This window comes from Ranitomeya imitator, chromosome 8 (assembly GCF_032444005.1).
Source record: "Ranitomeya imitator isolate aRanImi1 chromosome 8, aRanImi1.pri, whole genome shotgun sequence".
NCBI lineage: Eukaryota > Metazoa > Chordata > Amphibia > Anura > Dendrobatidae > Ranitomeya > Ranitomeya imitator.
In genome coordinates this window covers 165013081-165039211 of record NC_091289.1, presented here as the reverse complement: position 1 = coordinate 165039211, position 26131 = coordinate 165013081, and the positions used below count along the sequence as shown (strand labels likewise).

General features: G+C 46.8%; 1 protein-coding gene across 2 annotated transcripts in view; it reads right to left on the bottom strand.

Moving 5' to 3' along the window:
- The window catches only part of DHX9 (DExH-box helicase 9), a 50091-nt gene that overhangs the window by 6095 nt on the left and 17865 nt on the right, over positions 1–26131 (bottom strand). Inside the window, exons 1-17 of one of the 2 annotated variants that reach the window (XM_069737743.1) lie at positions 24688–24751; positions 18726–18784; positions 18412–18458; positions 17773–17909; positions 15936–16025; positions 15463–15624; positions 14836–14913; positions 13584–13775; positions 13368–13509; positions 13208–13290; positions 11812–11968; positions 10762–10868; positions 10071–10284; positions 9161–9255; positions 8929–9002; positions 1044–1196; positions 763–923 (exon numbers count right to left, since the gene is read on the bottom strand). In XM_069737743.1, the coding sequence (XP_069593844.1) occupies positions 763–923; positions 1044–1196; positions 8929–9002; positions 9161–9255; positions 10071–10284; positions 10762–10868; positions 11812–11968; positions 13208–13290; positions 13368–13509; positions 13584–13775; positions 14836–14913; positions 15463–15624; positions 15936–16025; positions 17773–17909; positions 18412–18458; positions 18726–18733 (1900 nt within the window). In that variant the 5' untranslated portion in view covers positions 18734–18784; positions 24688–24751. Of the gene's footprint in view, positions 1–762; positions 924–1043; positions 1197–8928; positions 9003–9160; positions 9256–10070; positions 10285–10761; positions 10869–11811; positions 11969–13207; positions 13291–13367; positions 13510–13583; positions 13776–14835; positions 14914–15462; positions 15625–15935; positions 16026–17772; positions 17910–18411; positions 18459–18725; positions 18785–24687; positions 24837–26131 lie in introns of those variants that run through there. The other variant, XM_069737742.1, reaches the window with a different exon arrangement.

The following is a 26131-nucleotide window of genomic DNA, read 5'->3' as shown; positions in this document are numbered from 1 at the left end:
GTGCTTGCGCAGTCTATAAAGGCTTCGGACAGATACTTCTACAGGCAGGCACCAGCATAATCGCATATTTACTGTGTTAATAATAAATGTGCTTGTGGTGTCCTGATGGGTTTTTATTTAATATGCTATCAGGATAACCTCAAGCACATGTATTATCAACAAAGTAAACATGCGATTATGTTGCAGAGCAAGTGCCACTGCTGGTGCCTGCCTGTAGGTTTTTTTTTCCAGTATGTACAGATATTCATTATGTAAACTAGGGGGAAGGTCAGTGATGGATCAGTGACCTGTCAGCAGTCTGCATTAGGAATAGCTAATCAGAGCACCACATAAAAGACCCGACAGCCCGCCCCGGAGCACGAGCATATCATTAACACAAAACCGAAGGTAAAGATTAAACTACAACCACAAGAAAGATTTAATCAACAAAGGTATCATTGTAAATCAGTATAACGGCGCCAACCTGACACTGTGTGTAGAGTACTGTGCACAATCCTGCTGACAGGTTTCCTTTAAGCTATAATGCCATTTTCAACATGTACTTAACACTACCTCCAGATTTGCTTGTCTAAAATTCATGGATGAACAATACATATTAAAAGCAGGGGATGTTATACATGGTGAAACATTATTTACAATCTACAGTCCCAAGCAGGGGATGTTATACATAGTGAAAAATTATTTGCAATCTACAGTCCCAGTATTAAAAATGTATGACTGATTGAAGCAATCCTATATTACTAACACCGATACATAACTTGCCTTTCAGTGTGTGCTCGGCCTCTATTACAGCATCCAGTGGAGGAGGTTCTATGGCTTTTGATAGAAAGTGTCCGATGGCACCCAAACGTAGCAGCTTAATACTCAGAGCTACCTCATGCAATGGAGTACGGAATATTTCTGGTGTAAGGTGATTCTCCAAGCTAGTAAATACATTTGCAAAATTAATAAAATATTACTCCTAAAACACCAATACACCTTAAAAAAATAACAAAAAAGAAAACGAAAAAAAAACCCTAAACATCCAGTACCCAGCTTCTCACCGTTCAAAGCGTGCTGTGCTGCACAAGTGGAAACAAAAGCCTGCGCGTACACGTCCAGCTCTTCCTTTCCTCTGCTCAAGATTAGTTTTCGAAGCCCAGACAGTGGCATAATTTGTCATGTTGTTATGGGATGTAAATAGCTTCACTTTTTGCCTGTAAAATGAAAGAAAGCATGTTAAAGGGAAGGTGCCACCAGTTTTCTTGTATTTTGTTTTTTTGTGAAATTAAGCTTAAAATAGTAATTAAAATGTATTAATGCAATGTTTGCACTGTTTGCAAACATTTCTATATGAAAAATATTATATATTTTTCTACAAATATACATATTTACCACTAGGGGGGAGCATTTTCCGTTTTAGACCTCAAGCAGCTATAGTAAGATTTAGCAGCTCTGCCCCAGGGATATTAGACCACCCAAAAGGGGAGGGAAATGGTGATGTCAGCAGTTACTGCCCCAACAGTAAGAATGAAGAGCAGCATCACAGGGCAGAGCCATTTTGTGTGTGACTGCCCTGTGACCTGCTGTCACCAGCAGTTACTGCATCAGAGGCACAGCTTGTTTACAGAGGAGCAGAACACAGTGGGCTCAGCAGAATCTGGACCCAAGAAGAATGAAGACATCTGGTGTCCATGGAGCAGCATTAGGAGCTGTGTGGGAGCTCCAGCTCTGCAGTGAATAGCCAGGCATTATGGAGGGAGGGGAGAGATGCATTGTATGGCTAAGGCCGGGGTCACACTAGACCGCAATACGGACGAGTGCAATGCGATAAAAAAAAAAATCGCATAGCACTCGTCCCAATGTTAATCTATGGGGCAGCTCCCATCATCCGATATTTTCTCGGCCGTATTCAGGATCAGAGTGAAATCGCAGCATGCTGCGATTGTGAGCGTATCTCGGCCGAGAATCGCCAATGAAAGTCTATGGGGTGAGAAAAAAAATCGCACAGCACACGGACCATCAGTGTGACGTGAGAGAAATTCTCAGGCATTGGGCAGGTGACAGGAAAGGCTCAGCCATTATTTGCTCATTTTGCAAGTGTGTGAGAAAATCTCACCATACGGACGCCATACGGATGTCACACGGATCATTGGATGCGAGAAAATCGCATCCTCGCACTGCACACGGATCACTGTTTTGGTAACATTTGTGCGATTCTCGTCCATCAAAAACGGACCTTTTTTTATACGTTGTGTGTGTCCCCGGCCTAAGAGTGACTGATGGGAGAGAAAGACGTGAAGTATGATGAGTGAGACACATATGGAGTGTGATGGGGAGATACACCTTGAGGCTGTGTGCACACGTTCAGGATTTTTCGCATTTTTTTGCGTTTGTTCGCTATAAAAATGTGATAAAAACAATTTAAAAATGCATACATCATTTATAATGCATTCCGCATTTTTTGTGCATATGTTGCGTTTTTTCTGGGGGAAAAACGCATCGCAGTAAAAAACGCAACATGTTCTGCGCATGTCGTGTCTCCTCCTTTGATGTGGGCTCCGGCGGTGAGCCCACATCAAAGTCACGACATGTCGGCTGTTTTGTACAGCTGACATGTGCGCGCAATAGCGGCAGGTGAAATCGCAATTCACCCGCCGCTATTAACCTGTTAAATGCCGCTGTCAAATGCTGACAGCGGCAGTTGACTACCGCTTCCAGCCGCGCGGCCAGAAATGAGCGCATCGTCCACCCCCGTCACATGATCAGGGGTTGGCGATGCGTCAGGATGGTAACCATAGAGGTCCTTGAGACCTCTATAGTTACTGATGCCCCCCTGTGGTCGGCACTCATAGCAAGCCTGTAATTCAGCTACGGAGCAGCAATCTGATGATCGCTGCTATGTAGCTGAGCCGATCGAGTTGTGCCAGCTTCTAGTTTCCCATGGAGGCTATTGATGCATGGCAAATGTAAAAAAAAAAAAATGTTTTTAAAAATATGAAAAAAAAAAAAAAAATTAAAGTTTAAATCACCCCCCTTTTGCCCCATCAAAAATAAAACAATTAAAAAAATCAAACCTACACATATTTAGTATCGCCGCGTTCAGAATCTGGGCGATTCTGAACGCGGCGATACTAAATATGTGTAGGTTTGATTTTGATCTGTCAATAAAAAAAAACATGACTGACGTGCCCGCAATAGCGGCGTGTGAGATCGCGATTCAACCGTTCCTCTGTATGTGTTTTCCGTCCGGCGGGAACAGCTGTTTTGACGGATCCTGCAAAAAACGGATGAAACGTGTGGCCATCCGGCGCTAATACAACTCAATGAGAAAATAATGGATCCGGCCAAAAAAACCTGATCTGGCAGAAAAAAAGTAAATTGTGGAAAAAAAACGGATCTGGCGTGAAAAAACGGATCCGGCGGAAAAAACTTCTGGCATAAAAAAAAGGAACTTGTGGAAAAAAAAACGAATCCGGCGGAAAAAAACGGATTAGGCGGGAAAAAAAGGATCCGATGGAAAAAAAACTGATCTGGCAGAAAAAAAAGGAAATTGTGGAAAAAAACGGATAAGGCGGAAAAAAACGGATAAGGCGGAAAAAAATGGATTAGGCGGGAAAAAAAGGATCCGATGGAAAAAAAACTGATCTGGCAGAGAAAAAAGAAAATTGTGGAAAAAAACGGATCTGGCGGGAAAAAACGGATCAGGCGGGAAAAAAACGGATCCGGCGGAAAAAACTGCCCCTTTCTTCCCACTCCCGTGTAGCGGTGGGATATGGGGTAATAAGGGGTTAATGTCACCTTGCTATTGTAAGGTGACATTAAGCCGGGTTAATAACCGAGAGGCGTCAATAAGATGCCTATCCATTACTAATCCAATAGTAAGAAAGGGTTAAAAAAACACGCACACATTAGGAAAAAAGTATTTTAATATTCTTCATTTCACCATACTTACCATACTTCAGCGCCTGCAAAAAACGTAAAATAATAAACCGCATACTACCTGTCCGACGCAGTCCAATTAATAACGAGTGTCCCACGACTATCTCCCCTATAGAACAGTGACATCAGGTGATGTCACTGCTCTATAGGACCCTCAGTGACACACTGACGGGAGACAATGGTCCTGCAGTGCATCACTGAGGTTACTATAGTTCACTGGTCTCACTTTCTCATACAGCAATGGCATAAAGTGAGACTAGGGACTTTTTTTTTTACAGTGGCGGAGGAATACAGGGGTGGAAGGATACCTTCCTGCTGTCATTGTGTACCTGGAGCCCCTAGAGAGCAGTCGCATTATCTGATGCTGCCGTTCTCCACGGGAGATCGCCGTGGGACACTCGTGGATTTCTGCGGACAGGGAGTATATTGGTTGTTTGTTTTTTTAATTTTTTTTTTTTTTTTACAGACGACACTGGCTTCGGGGAACAAAGTGACAAGTAATGGTGAGTATGAAATCTATGTTTAATGTACTGTATGTCTATATGTATGTATTGTATGTAGCATGTATGTATGGATTTTTTTTTTTTTTCATTCAACACATTAGCCGGATGATGGGACTATTACTGTCCCATAATTGGCTAATGTGTCAATCACTGTCATTGTAGCAGGCATCGTCCGATGGGACTTGTAGTCCCATCGGACAATGCTTGCATACACGCATAGAGACTCCCCCACGCCGCACAGAGACCCCCCCACGCCGCACAGAGACCCCCCACGCCGCACAGAGACCCCCCACGCCGCACAGAGACCCCCCACGCCGCACAGAGACCCCCCACGCCGCACAGAGACCCCCCACGCCGCACAGAGACCCCCCACGCCGCACAGAGACCTCCCCACGCCGCGCAGAGACCCCCCCACGCCGCACAGAGACCTCCCCACGCCGCACAGAGATCCCCCCACGCCGCGCAGAGACCCCCCCACGCCGCGCAGAGACCTCCCCACGCCGCAGAGATCCCCCCCACGCCGCGCAGAGACCCCCCCACGCCGCACAGAGACCTCCCCACGCCGCACAGAGATCCCCCCACGCCGCGCAGAGACCCCCCCACGCCGCACAGAGATCCCCCACGCCGCAGAGACCCCCCCACGCCGCACAGAGACCCCCCCACGCCGCACAGAGACCCCCCCACGCCGCACAGAGACCCCCCACGCCGCAGAGACCCCCCCACGCCGCACAGAGATCCCCCACGCCGCACAGAGACCCCCCACGCCGCAGAGACCCCCCATGCCGCACAGAGACCCCCACGCCGCAGAGACCTCCCCACGCCGCACAGAGACCCCCCACGCCGCACAGAGACCCCCCATGCCGCAGAGACCCCCCACGCCGCAGAGATCCCCCCACGCCGCACAGAGATCCCCCCACGTCGCACAGAGATCCCCCCACGTCACACAGAGACCCCCCCACGCCACACAGAGACCCCCCCCCACGCCACACAGAGACCCCCCATGCCGCACAGAGATCCCCCCACGCCGCACAGAGAGGGAGTGTGACACGGGGAGAGTGCAGTTTACCGGAGATCACTGGGACTCTGTGCAAGTGGGGAGGCGGAGACAGAGCAGGAGAAGCACACGGCAGAGTGTGAGAGCAGAGGATGTCTGCCCAGAACCTGCAGTGCCTGGAGTACAGAGGAGAAGTGAGGGCTTCTTCTGTCCTGCGATAGAGAGTAAGTGTAGCTCGGCAGATAGCACAGGGATCTAATAAAATGGCAGCTAGTCACACCTACAGCAGTGAGTTGTGCAGCCCACAGAGGCGTGCCCAGCTCACTGCTAATGCTGCTGCAATGTTACAGATAGGGTCCGAGCCGGTCTATTATCTCCTATGTCCATGGGGTGCCGTAATCTGACACTGATAGTGCCCTGCTACTGCTGCAAAACCAAGATGTCAGCCCCCAGTGCATTCTTTCTACTCATATATCACACGAAATCTGTTTTACATGCATTCAAATCTGGGTTATAACAGCATGTTATGCTACATTACATTGATTAATTAATAATCTACAAACGCGGTACCTTCCCTTTAAAGGGGTAACCGATCATCGTGCCCGAGTTGCTCATAGATATTTGGGCAAACAAGAGAACCAAGCAGGCACAACTTACCAAGAACTGAGTGCTACAAATCAATTAAATATATCTAAGCCAATTAACCCACATAACCCAACCAGTTAATATATTTTTCAAATGTGCATAATATTTAATCCAAGATTGAAAAATATACCGTATATACTCCAGTATAAGCCAACCAGAGTATAAGCCGAGGCACCTACTTTTGCCACGGAAAACTGGGTAAGCTTATTGACTAGAGTATAAGCCGGATATGCATTGTCCCATCATCCCAGTCCTGCTATGCATGGCTCCCCCTTCTCTGTCCTGGTATGAATGCCTCCCCATCCCTGTCTGCATGCCTCCCTCTTCCCTGTACTGTATGAATGTCTCCCTGTATGCATGCCTCCCCCTTCCTTGTCCTGGTATGCATGCCTCCTTATTCTCTATCCCTGTGTGCATGTTTCCTATGAAAAAACAAAAACAAACGAAAAAACAAAAACATCATACTGCCCTAACTGCGCACCCTGGGTGCTAGCACTGCATCTCATTACGGCCTCCGATACCTACCTGCAGCTCTTCCTGTGCTCAGCGGTCACGTGGTACCGCTCATTAAAGGGAATCTGTCACCCCCAAAATCGTATATGAGCTGCAGCCTCCGGGGCTTATCTACAGTATTATGTAATGCTGTAGATAAGACCCCGATGTAACCTGAAAGATGAGAAATAAAGGTTATATTATACTCACCCAGGGGCAGTCCCCGCTGCGGTCCGGGTCCGATGGGCATCGCGGTCTGGTCCAGCACCTCCTATCTTCATACGATGACGTCCTCTTCTTGCCGCGGCTCCGGCGCAGGCGTATTTTGTCGCAGGTGCCGGGCCTCGTTGACCTTTCCCGGCGCCTGCGCACTGCAGTACTTTACGCTGCCCTCAACAGGACAGACAAAGTACACCTGCACCGCGGCAAGAAGACGTCATCGTATGAAAATAGGAGGCCCCGAACCGCGACGCCCATCAGACCCGGACCGCCCCTGGGTGAGTATAATATAAACTTTATTTCTCATCTTTCAGGTTACATCGGGGGATTATCTACAGCATTACAGAATGCTGTAGATAAGCCCCTGATGCCAGTGGTCGCAGCTCATATACGATTTTGGGGGTGACAGACTCCCTTTAAGGTGATGAATATGCGCTCCACCCCTATGGGAGTGGAGGCGCGTCCATATTCATCATCTTAATGAGCGGTACCATGTGACCGATCAGCACAGGAAGAGCTGCAGGCGGACAGAACGAGAAGGAGTGCCAGCACCGAGGGCGCGCAGGTAGGAGAGTATGATGTGTGCGCCAGCTCCTGGCACCCGCTGCTCCACCGCCGGCTTTCTGTACTGTGACTCGTGTATAAGCTGAGGGGGGCATTTTCAGCACAAAAATAATGTGCTGAAAAACGTATGCACGAGTATATACGGTATTAAAGTGTGCATAATATTGAATCCAACATTTAATATATCTGTGTGTGTTCTTTACTTTGTTGTATCAGAGATGTAGTCATGCACGAGCTCACCAGTATGGCTACCAATTGCAACTGAAAGCAAATATAGAGAGCAATCTCTGCTAAGAGTGTGAACAGAGACCAGCATGAACCCCTAATGTCACAAGATACTATATTACGTATAGTGTTATGAATGGACAGCAGATACAGTTGGTAGACTTAAGGTACCGTCACACTTAGCGACGCTGCAGCGATACCGACAACGATCCGGATCGCTGCAGCGTCGCTGTTTGGTCGCTGGAGAGCTGTCACACAGACCGCTCTCCAGCGACCAACGATGCCGGTAACCAGGGTAAACATCGGGTAACTAAGCGCAGGGCCGCGCTTAGTAACCCGATGTTTATCCTGGTTACCATCCTAAAAGTAAAAAAAACAAACACTACATACTTACCTACAGTCGTCTGTCCTCCAGCGCTGTGCTCTGCACTCCTCCTGTACTGTCTGTGTGAGCACAGCGGCCGGAAAGCAGAGCGGTGACGTCACCGTTTCCGGCTGACCGACGCTCACAGCCAGTACAGGAGGAGTGCAGAGCACAGCGCTGGAGGACAGACGGCTGTAGGTAAGTATGTAGTGTTTGTTTTTTTTACTTTTAGGATGGTAACCAGGGTAAACATCGGGTTACTAAGCGCGGCCCTGCGCTTAGTTACCCGATGTTTACCCTGGTTACCAGCGAAGACATCGCTGAATCGGTGTCACACACGCCGATTCAGCGATGTCTGCGGGGAGTCCAGCGACCAAATAAAGTTCTGGACTTTCTTCCCCGACCAGCGACAGCAAAGCAGGGGCCTGATCGCTGCTGCCTGTCACACTGGACGATATCGCTAGCGAGGACGCTGCAACGTCACGGATCGCTAGCGATATCGTCTAGTGTGACGGTACCTTTAAGCTCTGCTGTAAATGTTGACTCATACTTTTAGCCAGCTAAATACAAGAGAAGCCTTTCTTTTTTTTTTTAACAATGGTATAAAAATGCACCCTTTAGATTTGTGTCATACATCCCTCGGCTTATATCTCATGAAAATAGATCAGACATGTTGGAAATCAATATGCCTGATCCCTCTCTCTTCCAACATTAGTCATCAGGGTGAGGGGGGTACAACATACGGAAGATCACTGTTCTACTGCAATGATAAAGTTTGGTCCATGTTGCCATATTGTTTGCAACTTTGTACATTTTGTGTGAAAAACTGTCCGGGTGACCTCTTTGTAAGACTGAATGGTCAGGTCAGCCTACCACATCTTTGATAGATGGTTGGTGAATATAATCTGTTACTGTTGATCAGACTTTGTAGCATGTAAGTTGAATGGCTGGCCTTACAGTTTTACTACATACCACAAGCTAATGTCGTCATGCATACTTACTTGCAGGAGTCTATGACGTAAACAACATCATTTATAGTGATACTGGTTTCAGCAATATTTGTAGATAGAATAACCTGTTGGATTAAAAATAAATATATCAGAGGCAATGGATGTTCCATACCATAAACGCAACTCCACAACTATTAATTTTAAAGCTGATGAATTGAGCAGTATAATAGTACCTGCCACATTGTACATTACTGAAACTTATACAAGTATTGACTTTTTTTACCTTGATCATTCCATCTGGAGCAGGGTCAAACACTTTTCTTTGCTCCTCTCGCGGTATCTGGGAATGCAGTGGTAAAATTCGGTAACGATGGCTACCTATAGATAAAATAAATAAAATAAGTGTATGTTGACACTCAGGACAGGTTTTGCAACCATTCCCACAATTACCGTATTTTTCGGACTATAAGACGCACTTTTTTCCCAAACAATTTTTGGGGGAAATGGGGGGTCGGTCTTAGAGTCGGAATATACTTACAAACACTGTGGCGGCAACAGGAGTCGGGCGATTTTGCAGCGATCCCAGTCCGACGCTGCAGGGCGATGATCACACTCCCTTACCAGGCTGGTGCAGCAGGTTCGACGGTGGTGCTCTGTGATGCGGGGCTCCGCCGGCATTTTGTGAAAGCACATCTATTGATGCGATGCGGTGGCCTCCGGGAAAATGGCCGCTGGGGGCGGCACATGCTCAGATTGAGATCTCGACAATGAGATCTCGTTGCCAAGATCTCAATCTGAGCATGCGCCGCCCCCGGCGGCCATTTTCCCGGAGGCCACCACATCGCAGCAATGGATGTGGGGGGGCCTCCGGGCTTTCACAAAATGCTGGCGGAGCCCCCAGCACCACCGCCGAACCTGCCTGCGATGGGATTTCCCGGAGGCCACCGCACCTGCCTGGGATGGGATTCATATTGCCGGACCACCGAACACCCTGTGACCACTCTCCATCAGCGCTGCCGATACCCCACGGTAAACTGAATTCGGATTTAAGACGGACCCCCATTTGACACATTAATCTTTCCCCCTTATTTTCCTTGTGAAAATTTGGGGTGCGTTTTATAGTCCGGTGCGTCTTATAGTCCGAAAAATACGGTACTATGGACGTTTTACATGTCAAACCCGAGAAGCCTTACCAAAATGAGGGTTCATCTCAAGATGCTTCTGCATGGCATAAATGAGATTCCAGCCAGGTAAAAACACCAGCACGGCACCAGGTACGTTTAGTGTTTCAATATATTTCAAGAGAGCTTCAATGAGTTCAATGGGGGTTTCCTTTTCACTCAGCTGCGACATCGAGCGACGAGTCTCCGGGCCGTAACTATCGCCACATATTAGATTGCAATTTGTCTGGAGGAATCAGGAAAGGAATAGTAAAACATCAGCATCCACTAATACTCGGGTTTCTATATCTGGGCCAGTGACATGTTTTAGAGAGCCACTGTGAAGTTAATTTGCTTCTTTACAGTATATTTGTGTTTTATTTGGCCATAATTGGTAAATACGATTTAGTTGCATTCACTTTTTTATTTTGCGGACCCACATCAATTGATTCTTTGGTCTACAGATCATATCAAACAAGACTTATCGTCAGTCAGCAAAATAAGACATAAATAAGCCCTGTAGAATATGTGTCCGTGAGGGGAAAAAAATAAAATAAAACTTGGATAGCAAAAATCAAGTCTAATGGAAAGCCCTAATCTACTAAAGATCTGAAGGAATAAGGTGATAAGGTAGCAGCAGTAACAATGTATGACGAGAATAGTTTGTAGGACATATAACCGGAGATAGTAAATACTAAGCAGCAAGGGCAAGGTATCCACTCACCTCATCATCCTCTCCTCCTCCTCCTTCTTCATCTTTGTCTTTACGCTTTTTTTCCATGGGAGGAGGTCTAAACTGGGTCATCTGAATGCAGTCCTCTAAGAAGTACTCTATATATAAGTAAAAAATATAAAAAGGTAAATGTCCTTTAGTTCTTTACATCTCTGACCTAAATAAGGCTAGTTTCACACTAGCAATCGGCAGGGCTGCGGATGGAAGCCTTCTTCCTTCGCTAAGCCCATCCCACTGCCGCGCCTCTTCCTTCAGCTTCGCATACAGCTGCATGCGTCCCCTATCTTTAACATTGGGTACGCAAGCTGTGCGGATGCCTCCGCATGTGTCGTTTTGACTCTGCACAGACCGCAACAAAATGCAAAATGTTGCGTTCGACGCAGGTCAGCGCAGCAACAAAACGACGCATGCGGAAGCATCCGCACGGCTTGCGTACCCAATGTTAAAGATCGGGTACGCAGGAAGCATGCAGAAGTAGGCGGAGCTGAAGGAAGAGGCACTGCAGTGGGCGGGGCTTAACGGAGGCGGAAGGCTGATAGCCACATCCCTGCCGAATGCAAGTCTGAAACCAGCCTAAGTAAAGAAATAAAAAAAAGTGTACCAAATGATCTTAAAATTCCCTGCATAGACCGCGCTACCATTCAGCCACCACTAAAGCAAGCTTACAAAAATAGGAAAAGTAAAAATGACAACTCTGGGACATTGAACTTAAAAGGGGTTGAACTACCTTTTGTTAAGCGCTGTAGATACCAGGGGTGCAAAGGTAAGAATAGGCTGCTCACACTTCTGACCAGCAGGTATATGTGATCTAATACTGAGGATACCAGAGGTGCTGAGGTAAGAAAAGGCTGCTCACACTGCTGTCCACTCTATCTGATCTAATACTGGAGATACCAGAGGTGCTGAGGTAAGAGGTTGCTCACACTGCTGTCCACCCTGCCTGCGGAGGCATTTAGAAATGTATTCATAATGACATTTATTCTCTATTCCCATATAATCCCTTTAAGAATAGCAGACTATTGAGACCGAAAAGAAACATACCTTGCACAGGAAAGGTTCGACCATACACTTCAATGATAGGGCAGTTAAAGAAATATTCACAGAACATGCTGGTGTCTATAGTAGCCGACATAAGGATAACTCGAATATCTGGAAAAGCCTGGATCACATCTCGCAGGACCACAAGCAAGAAATCAGTCTAGAAAAGAGATGTAAAAAAAAAAAAATACTATGAAGATAGAATGTAGAATCATAAAAGAACAAATGCATTTTTAAATAGCATATGAAAGTATAGCGAGACGAGGATACTTGATGCTGAACACTAATAACAGGTTCAAGATCTCAAAATGAATAGGATGCGGAGTGACTAGCACAGCAAGTGGATCAGCCCACCCCAGTGCACTTTTAAGCCCATTTGCAAAAACTTTCTGACAAGTGTTTCTCTGAACTGACATTGCTTTGGGACCTTATAGGACTATAAATGTACCTGTATTGCTATGTCGCACACGGCCATTTATTCTGTTTAGTTACACTAAAAGTCTTTACATTTTCCCTTTACCCTTTTTTAAAGGGAATCTGTCACCCCCAAAATCGCGGGTGAGGTAAGCCCACCGGCATCAGGGGCTTATCTACAGCAGGGGTCCCCAACTCCAGTCCTCAAGGCCCACCAACAGGTCATTTTTTCAGGATTTCCTTTGCATTGCACAGGTGATGCAATTATTACCTGGGCAAGACTAAGGAAATCCTGAAAACATGACATGTTGGTGGGCCTTGAGGACTGGAGTTGGGGACCCCTGATCTACAGCATTCTGGAATGCTGTAGATAAGCCCCTGATGTATCCTAAAAGATGAGAAAAAGACGTTAGATTATACTCACCCAGGGGCGTTCCCGCTGCTGGTCCGGGTCCGGCGCCTCCCATCTTCATCAGATGACGTCCTCTTCTGGTCTTCACGCTGCGGCTCCTGCGCAGGCTTACTTTGTCTGCCCTGTTGAGGGCAGAGCAAAGTACTGCAGTGCGCAGGCGTGGGCCTCTCTGACCTTTCCCGGCACCTGCGCACTGCAGTACTTTGCTCTGCCCTCAACAGGGCAGACAAAGTAAGCCTGCGCAGGAGCCGCAGCGTGAAGACCAGAAGAGGAAGTCATCTGATGAAGATGGGAGGCGCCGGACCCGGACCAGCAGCGGGAACGCCCCTGGGTGAGTATAATCTAACGTCTTTTTCTCATCTTTTAGGATACATCAGGGGCTTATCTACAGCATTCCAGAATGCTGTAGATAAGCCCCTGATACCGGTGGGGTTACCTCACCCGCGATTTTGGGTGTGACAGATTCCCTTTAATTGTAAATTATTTTACTACAATTATTTACTATTTAAGTTTCTATATAATAGAAAAGTAACATCCTCTAAATACAGCAACTTGCCACTAAGAGAAACTCACATTAATATCTCGCTCATGTATCTCATCCACAATCACATGACTAATTCCTCGGATTCCAGCCTCCAGCTTCCGCAAAAGCACACCTACCAAATAGGAGAAAGAAAATAATTATAAATAGTGAAAAGTGCAAATGCAGCGACGAACCAGAACGGCTACTCACCTACGGTGCAGAACAATACACTGGCATGAGGACGAGGCAGCACAGACTCAAAGCGCACACTGTAACCACAGCTTTTCCCAACCTCTTCTCCTCTCTCATACGCGACCCGCTCAGCCACAGAAACGGCACTGATTCTACGGGGCTACGAACACCACAGTGAATTTCCAGCCATAACTAATGTATTACATACATAATTATATCAGCTCACAGCCCTACCTGAGTCACCACAATGTTGCACTGGGCTGCTCTGTCACTTTGAATGAAATCATCCAGAATATACTGCGGCACTTGAGTGGTTTTACCACAGCCAGTTGCTCCACGAATGATTACTACGGAGTTGTTGTATACTGCATTCATGATGGCACCTTCAAAATTCTTGACAGGAAGGGTTTCTCTTTCTCGCAGAATCTGCAGGATTAACAATAGGACAGCAAAATAAAGTCAAAGTCTACATAATACCAACATGCACCTCAAATGACGACATCAGGGGGGAGAGAAGGGTTTGGCATGTCAGACTTTGGAAAATAATTTGTTTTTCGCAAGATAAGTCTCTGCCAGAAAGTCTGCCAGCGGGTCTCTCTCAGACAATACAGCAACGTTCAGCAAGGGGTGCTCTTGTCTACGGAGTCGATGGGAGAGGTCTCTGCCGGCCAGACCATCGCTATCTACTGTGTATGGAGCCCCTTAAGGTACTGTCACATTTAGCGACGCTGCAGCGATATAGACAACGATGCCGATCGCTGCAGCGTCGCTGTTTAGGTCGTTGTGTGGTCGCTGGAGAGCGGTCACACAGACAGCTCTCCAGCGACCAACGATGCCGAAGTCCCCGGGTAACCAGGGTAAACATCGGGTTACCAAGCGCAGGGCCGCGCTTGGTAACCCGATGTTTACCCTGGTTACCATTGTAAAAGTTTTTTTTTTTTAAAAAAACCAGTACATACTTACATTCCGGTGTCTGTCACGTCCCCCGGCGTCAGCTTCCCTGCACTGACTGTCAGCGCCGGCCGGCCGTAAAGCAGAGCACAGCGGTGACGTCACCGCTGTGCTCTGCTTTACGGCCGGCCGGCGCTGACAGTCAGTGCAGGGAAGCTGACGCCGGGGGACGTGACAGACACCGGAATGTAAGTATGTACTGTTTGTTTTTTTTAAAACTTTTGCAATCGTAACCAGGGTAAACATCGGGTTACTATGCACGGCCCTGTGCTTAGTAACCCGATATTTACCCTGGTTACCAGTGAACACATCGTTAGATCGGTGTCACACACGCCGATCCAGCGATGACAGCGGGTGATCAGCGACCCAAAAAAAAAAGGTCCTGATCATTCCCAGCGACCAACGATCTCCCAGCAGGGGCCTGATCGTTGGTCGCTGTCACGCATAACGATTTCGTTAACAATATCGTTGCTACGTCACAAAAAGCAACGATATCATTAACGAAATCGTTATGTGTGAAGGTACCTTTACTCACCGGCTGTAAGCTGTTATCTTGTTCCAGTTGGTACGACAGCTCATTCTTCAGGTCTGCACTGATCTGCTCTTGAGATGCCTAAAAAGATAATTAAAAATGTAACCAACAAAACAATGCAGCGCTATTAACTGAAAACATTGCAATCTTATCTGTAAGTCAGGTTAGCAGCCTCAGTGCCAAGGTTTATGGTCTATTTACACTGCTAGATCTTCATGAACAAAAATTTCTAGGAGAGTTCGTTTCACGATAACTATGCAGTCTAAACAGGCTGACAATCACCTGATTAATGAGAAAAATTCTTAGTCATGGGGTGAAATGATCTTTTGCGCTGCGCAAAATATCATCGCTCTTTGCAGCATATCATTCTGTGTAAACAGAATTTGTGCTGCAGACAATGCTAGCCTATGTGCATTGATCTATTACTGAGTGTTCTGTGCGCATACAAAGCTCTATTGGCCTGTGTAATAAGGGTGTTAATAGACTGATGAGCCCCAGGTCATCCTTTGTAGATGGACCCTTAGCTCCTCATAGCTAGCCACTGTCACATAAGTAGTCAACGTAAACAATAATCTCCCCCCCCTCCCAATAAATAAATCCCCCAATAAATAAATAAAACTTAACACTTACAAATGCAAGGGGACCTTCATCAATGTTGCTGCTGGTCCATGGGTTCCAGTTCTCCTGTGGTGGGGACCAGGGCACCACACCAGAAACATTCTGTCGCTGAGAAGGTTCAAAATGTACCAACTTTCCCAGTGTAATTGGCACTGGCTGGCTAGGATCCTCTGGCTGCAATTGTACAGAAGATTACCTTTTTACAACCCTCTGACTATAATGTAGAATTGTATGAATTACATCCAAAACATGTCATGCACAATTTTGAGTGTATGGAGCGGATTTCTTCAACAGCAGTGATGGCGATCAGCACTTACTTCGATTGGTGCGATCAAGTGGCAAGTTAAGTAAGGAATGTCATTACTAGGCTAGGAAACCCAGACACAGGTTGGGGTCACAGGAGATTGTTATTATGTATAGCAACACTGCAACTGATCGTAGGTTCAGGCACCCTAGGAGGGCTAGTGGGCTGAGACAATACTCACCGGATATGGTAGCTCAATGTTCAGTTCCTGGATAACACTATTCAGCTGCTTTTGAATATCGCTGCTGAGGTTCACTTCATATGGTTCAATCTGTACATATTAAAAAGAAAATTGCAAAGAGACACTTGAATGGAAAGCTGATGTCCAAAATATACAAAAGCAGTTGTATCATGTCTGCACAAAACCTATTTGCTATGGCAGCATGTTTTTCTTACCATTAAAACCATTAAAAGGAATGTCAGCAGTTTATTTTTTGCTATGTAATCTGAAAGCAACATCATGTACAGGCGCAGAGAGCTTGGTGGATTATACACAGCTCAGCATTCAGAGCACTGCTAGATCTGCAGCAGAGAAAACACCTGCATCAAAACACAGCAAGCAGTCCAGTAAGTGACATCGCTGGAGTCAGGGGCTTCACCCCTACATCATGCTTCTCTCAGATTGCATAGCAAAAACCTTTTGACAGATTCCCTTTAATATCTGTTGAGTAAAGGTACCTTCACACATAACGATATTGTTAACGATATCGTTGCTATTTGTGACGTAGCAACGATATCGTTAATGAAATCGTTATGTGTGACAGCGACCAACGATCAGGCCCCTGCTGGGAGATCGTTGGTTGCTGAATAAAGTACAGAACTTTATTTCGTCGCTGGACTCCCTGGAGACATCGCTGGATCGGCGTGTGTGACACCGATCCAGCGATGTCTTCACTGGTAACCAGGGTAAACATCGGGTAACTAAGCGCAGGGCCGCGCTTAGTAACCCGATGTTTACCCTGGTTACCAGCGTAAAAGTAAAAAAAAAAACAAACACTAGATACTTACCTACCGCTGTCTGTCCCCGGCGCTGTGCTCTGCACTCCTCCTGTACTGGCTGTGAGCCGGAAAGCAGAGCGGTGACGTCACCGCTGTGCTTTCCGGCTCCCAGCCAGTACAGGAAGAGAGCAGAGAAGCAGAGCGCAGTGCTGGAGGACAGACAGCGGTAGGTAAGTATCTAGTGTTTGTTTTTTTTTACTTTTAGGATGGTAACCAGGGTAAACATCGGGTTACTAAGCGCGGCCCTGCGCTTAGTTACCCGATGTTTACCCTGGTTACCGGCATCGTTGGTCGCTGGAGAGCGGTCTGTGTGACAGCTCTCCAGCGACCAAACAGCGACGCTGCAGTGATCCGGATCGTTGTCGGTATCGCTGCAGCGTCGCTTAATGTGAAGGGGCCTTATGACAAGATCCTGTTGAGATAATTAAATTAAATTACTAAACTGAGTGCAGCAGGGAACTCTATTATATAGTAACATCACAGGGGGTTGCACTGGTGCAGAAGAATTCTGCATCACTATGGCATAACTGCATGCAAGTACACACTACAATAAATAAGGGTCTGTGCACACGTTCAGGATTTCTAACAGTAATTTCCTGACAAAAACAGGACATTTCTGCCAGAAATCCGCATGCGTTTTTGACTCCTTTTTTTGGCGTTTTTTCCAAATGCATAGAATAGCGGGAAAAACGCAAAAATCCGCAAAATTTATGAACATGCTGCTTTTTATTTTTTACCGCGATGCGTTTTTTGCAGGAAAAAAAACGCATCATGTTCACAAAAATTGCAGAATGCATTCTAAATGATAGGATGCATATGCATTCGTTTTTTATGCGTTTTTATCGCGAAAAAAACTGAACATGTGCACATAGATTTAGGCTAAAAGTAAAAAAACAAACAAAAAAAAAAAATATAATACACAACAAATTTACAGGGGCATCTAACGCCAAAGCTTGTGCATCCTTGTTGACTAAGGAGTTTACACATCCCCAGATGTTCGTTAACTGCAGGAAACTTACAGATTCACCCTCCTTCTTTTTGGATTGTCCCGAGTATGCTTCAATAACACCCAAGTGATACAACTGCCGCACAACTGACAGAGCACAAGATTGGGCAGCCAGTCTTTTGTTAGATCCATGTTCCCGAGCGTTTATGCCTGAAAGATAAAGTATGTAGAGCAGTGACTTAAAGGGAACCTATCACCTCCAAAATAGAAGATGAGCTAAGCCCACCAGCATCAGGGGCTTATCTACAGCATTCTGAATTGCTGTAGATAAGCCCCCGATATTAAAAACGATCAGTACATGGATGAGAACGCTGTCAGTGATTTCTCAGGTTTGTGTGAGTAATTTGGATAGACTGATCAAAAAAAAAAAAATTATGTCTCTGTTTCTTTTGTGAACAGCTTTACAACTATAATGGGTACATGGACTATGTGTTTAAAACAAAACAAACTGTGATTTCTGAACTTCAATAATGCTCTGAACCCAATACAATTACTTGGTGGGGGGGGGGGGGGGGAGGAATGGTGTGTGCGTGGTGTGGGTGTGTGTGTGTCAAAGAAGAGCCAACAGATGACAACAGAAAACTTTTGAAAGACTGCAGGAATGAAAAGGCATAATATCGGTCACAGATAGAGGAGGTCGACGGAAACTTACTGCGTCCAAGCTGCTTAACATATAAGTGCATTTCAGCAAAAAAGCTCCTGCAACAACAGATAAAGGTTTTAACATCAAAGACAACAAAACTACCCCTCTACCCCCAGGAAACGGCACCATATTGGGCCTGTAGCAAACACATATACACACATACGTGGCAGATTACGGTAGAGTTAGTGGTTATCGCCTTTTCTAGCCATTTATAAAATCACCAGAGTAGCCAGCTCTCCAACGCAAAACACAAGGTAAGTAGTAAGTCGCAACTTCTGCCATTACATTGGACCAGTCAGTCTTTCAGCCCCAGCGTCACTGACCTGCGCATCGCTCCCTAGCGGACAGCGCCTGTGTGTTTCTCAGCCGGCCTTTTGTTCACCTGAAGAAAGTGACACCAGGAATCAGCAAGCAGCCATTATTTCACATGGGATTACTTAGTCCAGCCTAAGTATTAGCCCATGTTTTAAAGACAAAAGCAGATTCCTGTAGTCACCAGATTTGGTCCCAACAATCAGAGCCAGTTATGTTTAACTGTTTACAAGTAACAGAAAACATCACGCAATAAACGTAAACCAAGATTTTTTAAATGGAAGTAAAAAATATATATGTCAATCTGGAAGAAAAAACAGCTGACAGCACCACCGCTCAAAGGAAGCAACGTGCGCCTGCTCACCTGTGATGGGAGTTTGACCGCCGGATCTTAGGTGCTCTGGCCACGAAACATATCCAAGTCCATCCAAAGAAAAAAAGCAGGAAAGGCAGCACTCACCGATCCATCACGAGAGGTAACTTTTATTAGATAAAAGACATCACAGCCAGGGGTACAAAAATGTAAAGTGCAGCAAGCCTGACGACGGCCGTTTCGCGCCCTCCTGGCGCTTCCACGGGTCAGTCTGGAGGGCGCGAAACGGCCGTCGTCAGGCTTGCCGCACTTTACATTTTTGTACCCCCGGCTGTGATGTCTTTTATTTAATAAAAGTTACCTCTCGTGATGGATCGGTGAGTGCTGCCTTTCCTGCTTTTTTTCTTTGGATGGACTAAAAAATATTATATATTTCACAGGATTTTAAATGACAATCAATTTCACCGCTGATTATATCAATTATAATTCATATAATTTCACCAGCGCAGACAATTTTGAGGTGTACGAGTTTTACTGGGAGTAATGGAGGTGCTCCCTGTAATGCTTTATTACAACGACAGGCTGAGAAACACACATGTACTGTGAGAGCGGTCTGTACTGAGGAGGTGGGACGGAGGCAGATGTAAAACGAGGCACATTGGGAACCACGTCATTATTTACTCATCCATGGTTTCCAAGGAGGAGCAGGAGACTGAAGGAGAACGATTCTCTAGAACCTTGCAAGAAATGTGTAAACGTTTATTTTGGTAGTTTTCACAAAAGAGATCCTTAGTGTATCTTCACAGTCACAGATTTATCCTGTGCAAAATGATCCACCCATGGTGTGTCAACACGTCGCCCTACAACCTGCAAATTTATGTGGATCAAATTATAAGTAGTGAACATGTGCAGATTTTATGAAGAAATCTCTAGCTCAAAGGCTGGATTCACACATCTGTGCGTCACTGCCTGGCCACAGATCTCCTGATCCAAACACCTGACAGCTTCATATAAGCCTCCTAAGCTTCTCCTACCCTTTAAACAATAAAAAGATAAAACTTGCTCCCAGGAGAATATTAAACTTGTTTCCTTTTGGGAGACACTAACAATACTGTTAGCGATGGATGTAGGCAGACCTCGGTACTTTCAGAAGCGCATCGGTGCAAAGCGATCTGTCAAAGTGCCGGGCACGCCTACAGCTGCCGCTCATAGCACAGTGAGCAGTGCCTAATTGCTCCATGCAAGCCCCAATGACTTAAAGTTGGTGGCTACTGGGAAAAAATACATTTATTTTCTCTCAGTAGCCACACTTGCAGTATGGTGGCTGGGGAGTATTGTAATGCCATTTACCAGCAGACTAATGCTGAATCTGCAGGCAAATAGCGTATTCAAAGGGGACAGGTTCTTTGTAACACAATGCTTACAAGCTCAATAGAAAACTTGTAAGCACTGCACATCTTCATTTGCTTATTTTTGCAGCAGTGGTCAGTCTCCAAGACAATAAGCTGTAAACAGAAAAACAAAAAAACAGGATTTTTGGTTGCTTACCGTAAAATCTGTTTCTTGGAGCCTCCATTGGGGGAACCATGGGTGTATGCTGCTGCTACTAGGAGGCTGACACTATGCAAATAAAAAAGTTAGCTCCTCCTCTGCAGTGTACACCCCACCGACTGGCATTATACTCTTCAGTTAGTGAGAAAGCAGTAGGAGATATTGAACAAGGTTGAAAACCATAAACACAAACTTGAGAACTGTAAACGCGAGATCAGTTATAGAACATAAAACAGAAACATTGGGAGGGACCTGTGTCCCCCAATGGAGGCTCCAAGAAACAGATTTTACGGTAAGCAACCAAAAATCCTGTTTTCTTTATCGCCTCTCATTGGGGGACACAGGAACCATGGGATGTCCCGAAGCAGTCCCACGGGCGGGAAAAACAGACTTCCATCAGGTCAGAGGACTCACCACTGCCGCCTGCAAGATCCTTCTGCCTAGGCTAGCGTCCGCCGAAGCGTAGGTATGAACCTTGTAAAATTTGGCGAACGTGTGAATGGAAGACCAAGTTGCCGCTTTGCGAAGCTGTAGGGCGGAAGCCCTATGGTGCACCGCCCAGGAGGCGCTGACTGCCCGGGTAGCGTGAGCCTTAATCCCAAGAGGGGGCACTCTGTTCTTGACCCAGTAAGCCTCCAAAATTGCCTTTCTGATCCAGCCTCTGCGCGTGCCATCAGGAATGACGAAAAAAGAATCCGTCTTCCGGAAAGTGGACGTTCTATCCAGGTAGCTCCTCACTGCGCTGACAAGGTCCAGCTTGTTCAACGATCGCTCCAGAGGATGAGTCGGAGCTGGACAAAAGGAAGGTAGAACGATGTCCTCGTTGAGGTGGAAGGTGGAAACCACCTTAGGAAGAAAAGAAGGTGGAGGCCGAAAGACCACCTTGTCCTGGTGAATGACCAAGAACGGAGGTCGGCAAGACAGGGCCGCCAACTCGGAAACGCGGCGAATAGAAGTGATGGCCACAAGAAAGGCCACCTTCCAAGATAGAACTGATAGGGGAATCTCCCTGAGAGGCTCAAAGGGGGAAACCCTCAGAACGTCCAGTACCAGGTTTAAATCCCATGCATCCACATCCTGTACGGCGGGACAGCATGGGCTCCTCCTTGAAGGAAGGTCTTAACCTGTGGCCGAGAAGCTAAAGTCTTCTGAAAGAGAATGGAAAGCGCAGAGACCTGGCCCTTCAGGGAGCTAAGAGCCAGACCCGAATCCAGTCCTGCCTGAAGGAAGGCCAAAATGGAAGGCAGAGAAAAAGGACATAGATGAAACGCGGTTGGACTCGCACCAACGGAAGTAAGCCTTCCAGGTACGGTAGTAGATCCTGGAAGACGAAGGCTTCCTAGCCTGAATCATGGTGTGAATCACCCGGTTCGAAAGGCCGGACGCTCTTAGAACTGCGGTCTCAACGGCCACGCCGTTAAACTGAGCCACCGAGAATTTGGGTGGCAGATCGGACCCTGAGACAGCAGATCGGGCCTGTCTGGAAGGCGCTAGGGAGTGTCCATGAGAAGATTGACGATCTCCGCGAACCAAGCTCTCCTGGGCCAATCCGGGGCGATCAGGATGACCGGCACCCCTTCCGCTTTGATCTTTTTCAACAGTTTGGGAAGTAATGGAAGGGATGGGAACAGGTAGGGCAGCAGGAACTGTGACCAAGGAATGGCCAGAGCGTCGACGCCCACTGCAAGAGGATCGCGAGACCTGGAGATGCAAGGACCATACCCCTGCCGCAAGGCCCTCGCGGCTGAGGAAGTCGGCGGCCCAGTTGTCCACGCCGGGGATATGCACCGCAGATATCACCGGAACCATTGCCTCTGCCCAAAGGAGGATCTTGGATACCTCGGCAAGGGCCAAGGAGTTCCGGGTCCCCCCCGATGGTTGACATATGCCACAGCCGTGGCGTTGTCCGTCTGGATCCGGATTGGCAGGCCCCTGAGAATCCTTTCCCAGTGGCGGAGGGACAGAAAGATAGCCCGAATCTCGAGGCCACTGAGTGGCAGAGATTACTCCTGCATCGACCAACGGCCCTGAACCGTCAGGTGGCGAAAAACCACACCCCAGCCAAGGAGGCTGGCGTCCGTCGTCACCACCTGCCAGTGAACTGGAAGGAAGGACCTGCCTTGGGAGATGAGAGGTGACGTCAGCCACCAGTTGAGAGACCGTTTGACCCGAGAAGAGAGTCGGATCGGACGATCCAGGGAGAAGGCAGACCTGTCCCACTGAGACAGAATGGCTTGCTGAAGGGGTCGCGAACGAAATTGGGCGAAGGGAATCGCTTCCAATGTTGCTACCATCCTCCCCAGAACCCTCATGGCCGATCGGAGGGAGGCCGAGGACCCTGGAGCAAGCGCATGTCCCTACAGAGTGGATCTCTTGTCTTTGGGAAGGAAGACTTTGGTCTGACGAGTGTCGAAGAGCATGCCCAGAAAGATGATGCGCTGAGAAGGAATAAGGCAGGACTTCTTCCGGTTAACCAGCCACCCGAAACGGGCTAAGGTGTCGAGGACGATGGACAGACTTTCGTGAGCCTGAGAAAAGGATGGAGCCTTGATGAGGATGTTGTTGAGGTATGGAAATAGGACCAGGTCTCTGACTCTCAAGATGGCCATCAGCGCCGCCATGATCTTCGTGAACACCCTTGGAGCGGTTGCGAGACCAAACGGCAGGGCGACGAACTGAAAATGTTCCCGGAGCACCGCAAAGCGCAGGAATCGGTGATGTCCGGGAAATATCAGGACATGGAGGTAGGCGTCCTGGATGTCTATTGATCACAAAAATTCCTGAGCCTCCATGGAAGCAATTACTGAACGAAGGGATTCCATCCTGAAGTGTCTCAGACGAACTCTCCTGTTCAGCAATTTGAGGTCCAGAATGGGGCGAACCTTGCCGTCTTTTTTCGGTACCAGAAAAAGGTTTGAGTAGAAACCCGTGAACCGTTCTTTTTCTGGGACGGGAACGATTACCGCGGCTTTGAGAAGAGAAGCGATGGCTGCGAAGAAACCCGGAACTAGAGCGGGATCTCTTGGAGGACGGGATTCGAAGAAACGATCCCGGGGTCGTGAAACGAACTCTATCTTGTATCCCGAGGATACTACTTCACTGACCCATGCGTCCTCTACTGCGGAAATCCAGACGTTCCTGAAAAAGAGAAGACGGCCGCCCAACCTCACCTTAAACATCCCACGCCGGTACTAACCTGGAAGGTAGACGTCCAGGGAGCTGATGGACGTCCTCGCCTCCGCAACCGACAGGCTCTGGTGGGCGAGTGGGTGGGGGACGGATGCAGGACCGGACTTCTAAGCACGCTGGTGTGCTAGGCTCTTGGTCCTGCAGAAGCATCTATGAGGATACGGGATGACAATACACATCGTACTCCTAGTCCGAATTGTGGGAGTACAGGTGTGACCGTTCACCCTGTATCCCTCCGGAAAAACCTGAAAAGAAACTACGCACATTGAGGTAGATAAGGGTCTAATGAAAGACCCGTGTCCACCTCCTACTGACACTAAGATAAACTGAAAAGTATAATGCCAGTCGGTGGGGTGTACACTGCAGAGGAGGAGCTAACTTTTTTATTTGCATAGTGTCAGCCTCCTAGTGGCAGCAGCATACACCCATGGTTCCTGTGTCCCCCAATGAGACGCGATAAAGAAAACAAACATTTTCAGCCATTTTTTGACATTAACAAGCAGTAAATTGCAATATTGCTTAGATTTGCAAGCAGTAATCCACAATACCAGTTTATGAAGATGGGAATGACCCTCAAACACTGGCAGTGAACTAAAAAGCAGGTAGATTGTTTGCCCGTTCTACCATCCTGTGTGTGAATATCCGCTGTATGCACACATCAATGCGAGAACTACAAACCTTGGCGTGTTCTGCAGTTAATATATGGATATTTTTAATGCATATGCCTAATATCCAGAAATATTGAGGTCAATATTCTCATTGTCATGTGTGTAAATTTAGTTAACCTAAAGGCTACAAAAAATACTGTTAAACGGAGTCATCCTTGGCAACGTCCTTGAATGCAATAATATTGTGGAACGGGCAGCAGAATTCACCAATATATTTTGTGCAGCAGATAAACAATAATCTACAAAACATACTTGTTATGATCGGGTCCCACGTTTGTGTACTTGTAATCGGCTTGTGACTTTTCCTTTTGAAAAAATTGATTGAGACGAGCTTTTGCATTTTCGAGAGTCCAGTTCCCATGCAAACCTGCATTCAAGTCGACCTCTTCAGACTCTAGTGTCTAAAATGTCAGAAGACAACACAAAGGATTAATTCAGAGGGGATAAACAAAAAAAACAAAAACAAAAAAAGCGTAGGAAAGGTTTGCCATCATGGATTGTCCATTTTACTACATTTAAGACCCGCACATACATTAGACCAACGTCAGCAGATTCCAAGATCATCAGCTTTGGACAACAATCTAAGGTGTATGGGGGCCCCCCAACATTGGGGGAGATAAGGAGACCTCAGCCCAGCGAGCCCTCAAGTGTATGATGAGCTTTAGGCTCATTTTCATTGCTGCTCTGGTGGAACGAAATGACTAAGGGCAACCCGATTTCAATGCAGACCATACTTCCTGAGAACACTAAAAGGTGCATCTAAAATAGCAGATTTCTGTCCATAAAAAAAAGCATTGACTGGCTATATACAATACGATTGATACGACAGCTGATTGGTGGCAAGTTTACACAGGCACTAATGAGGAACTAATGCCCTTATAACGTTCATTAATTATTGATCTAATAAAAGGACCTACACTGCAATCCTTCTCAAATGGAGGCTGCTGTCACCAGTGAGGCACCCCTAAGTAGTTGGTGAGGCTCAGGAATTGTCACAGAAGTGATTTGAATTGTATAGCGCTGCAGAATATGTTGGCGCTATATAAATAAAGATTATTATCATCATTTGCTGCACCGTCCTTCATCAGGGCTGTGGAGTCGGAGTCGTGGACTCGGAGTTAGTTTTGGTTGGAGTCGGAATCGGTAGAAATGTACCGACTCCAGCTTTAAAAAAATATATTAATATTTGATCATTGAACTTTCATATGAATTTTATAAATGTTACTCAAATATATATGTTCTATCAAACTATGAACAACAGTGATAAGCCGTTCTGCTGGAGATAGAGACATTTCTTAGGGTACCGTCACACAACGATATCGTTAACGCTATCGTTGCTTTTTGTGACGTAGCAACGCTATCGTTAACTAAATCGTTATGTGTGACAGCGACCAACGATCAGGCCCCTGCTGGGAGATCGTTGGTCGCTGGGGAAAGTCCAGAACTTTATTTTGTCGCTGGATCTCCCGCTGACATCGCTGAATCGGCGTGTGTGACGCCGATTCAGTGATGTCGTCACTGGTAACCAGGGTAAACATCAGGTTACTAAGCGCAGGGCCGCGCTTAGTAACCCGATGTTTACCCTGGTTACCGTTGTAAATGTAAAAAAACAAAGTACAGTGGTGACGTCACCGCTGTACTTTCCGGCCGGCGCTCAGTCAGTGCTGGAAGCTGAAGGCGAGGGACCTGACCAGAC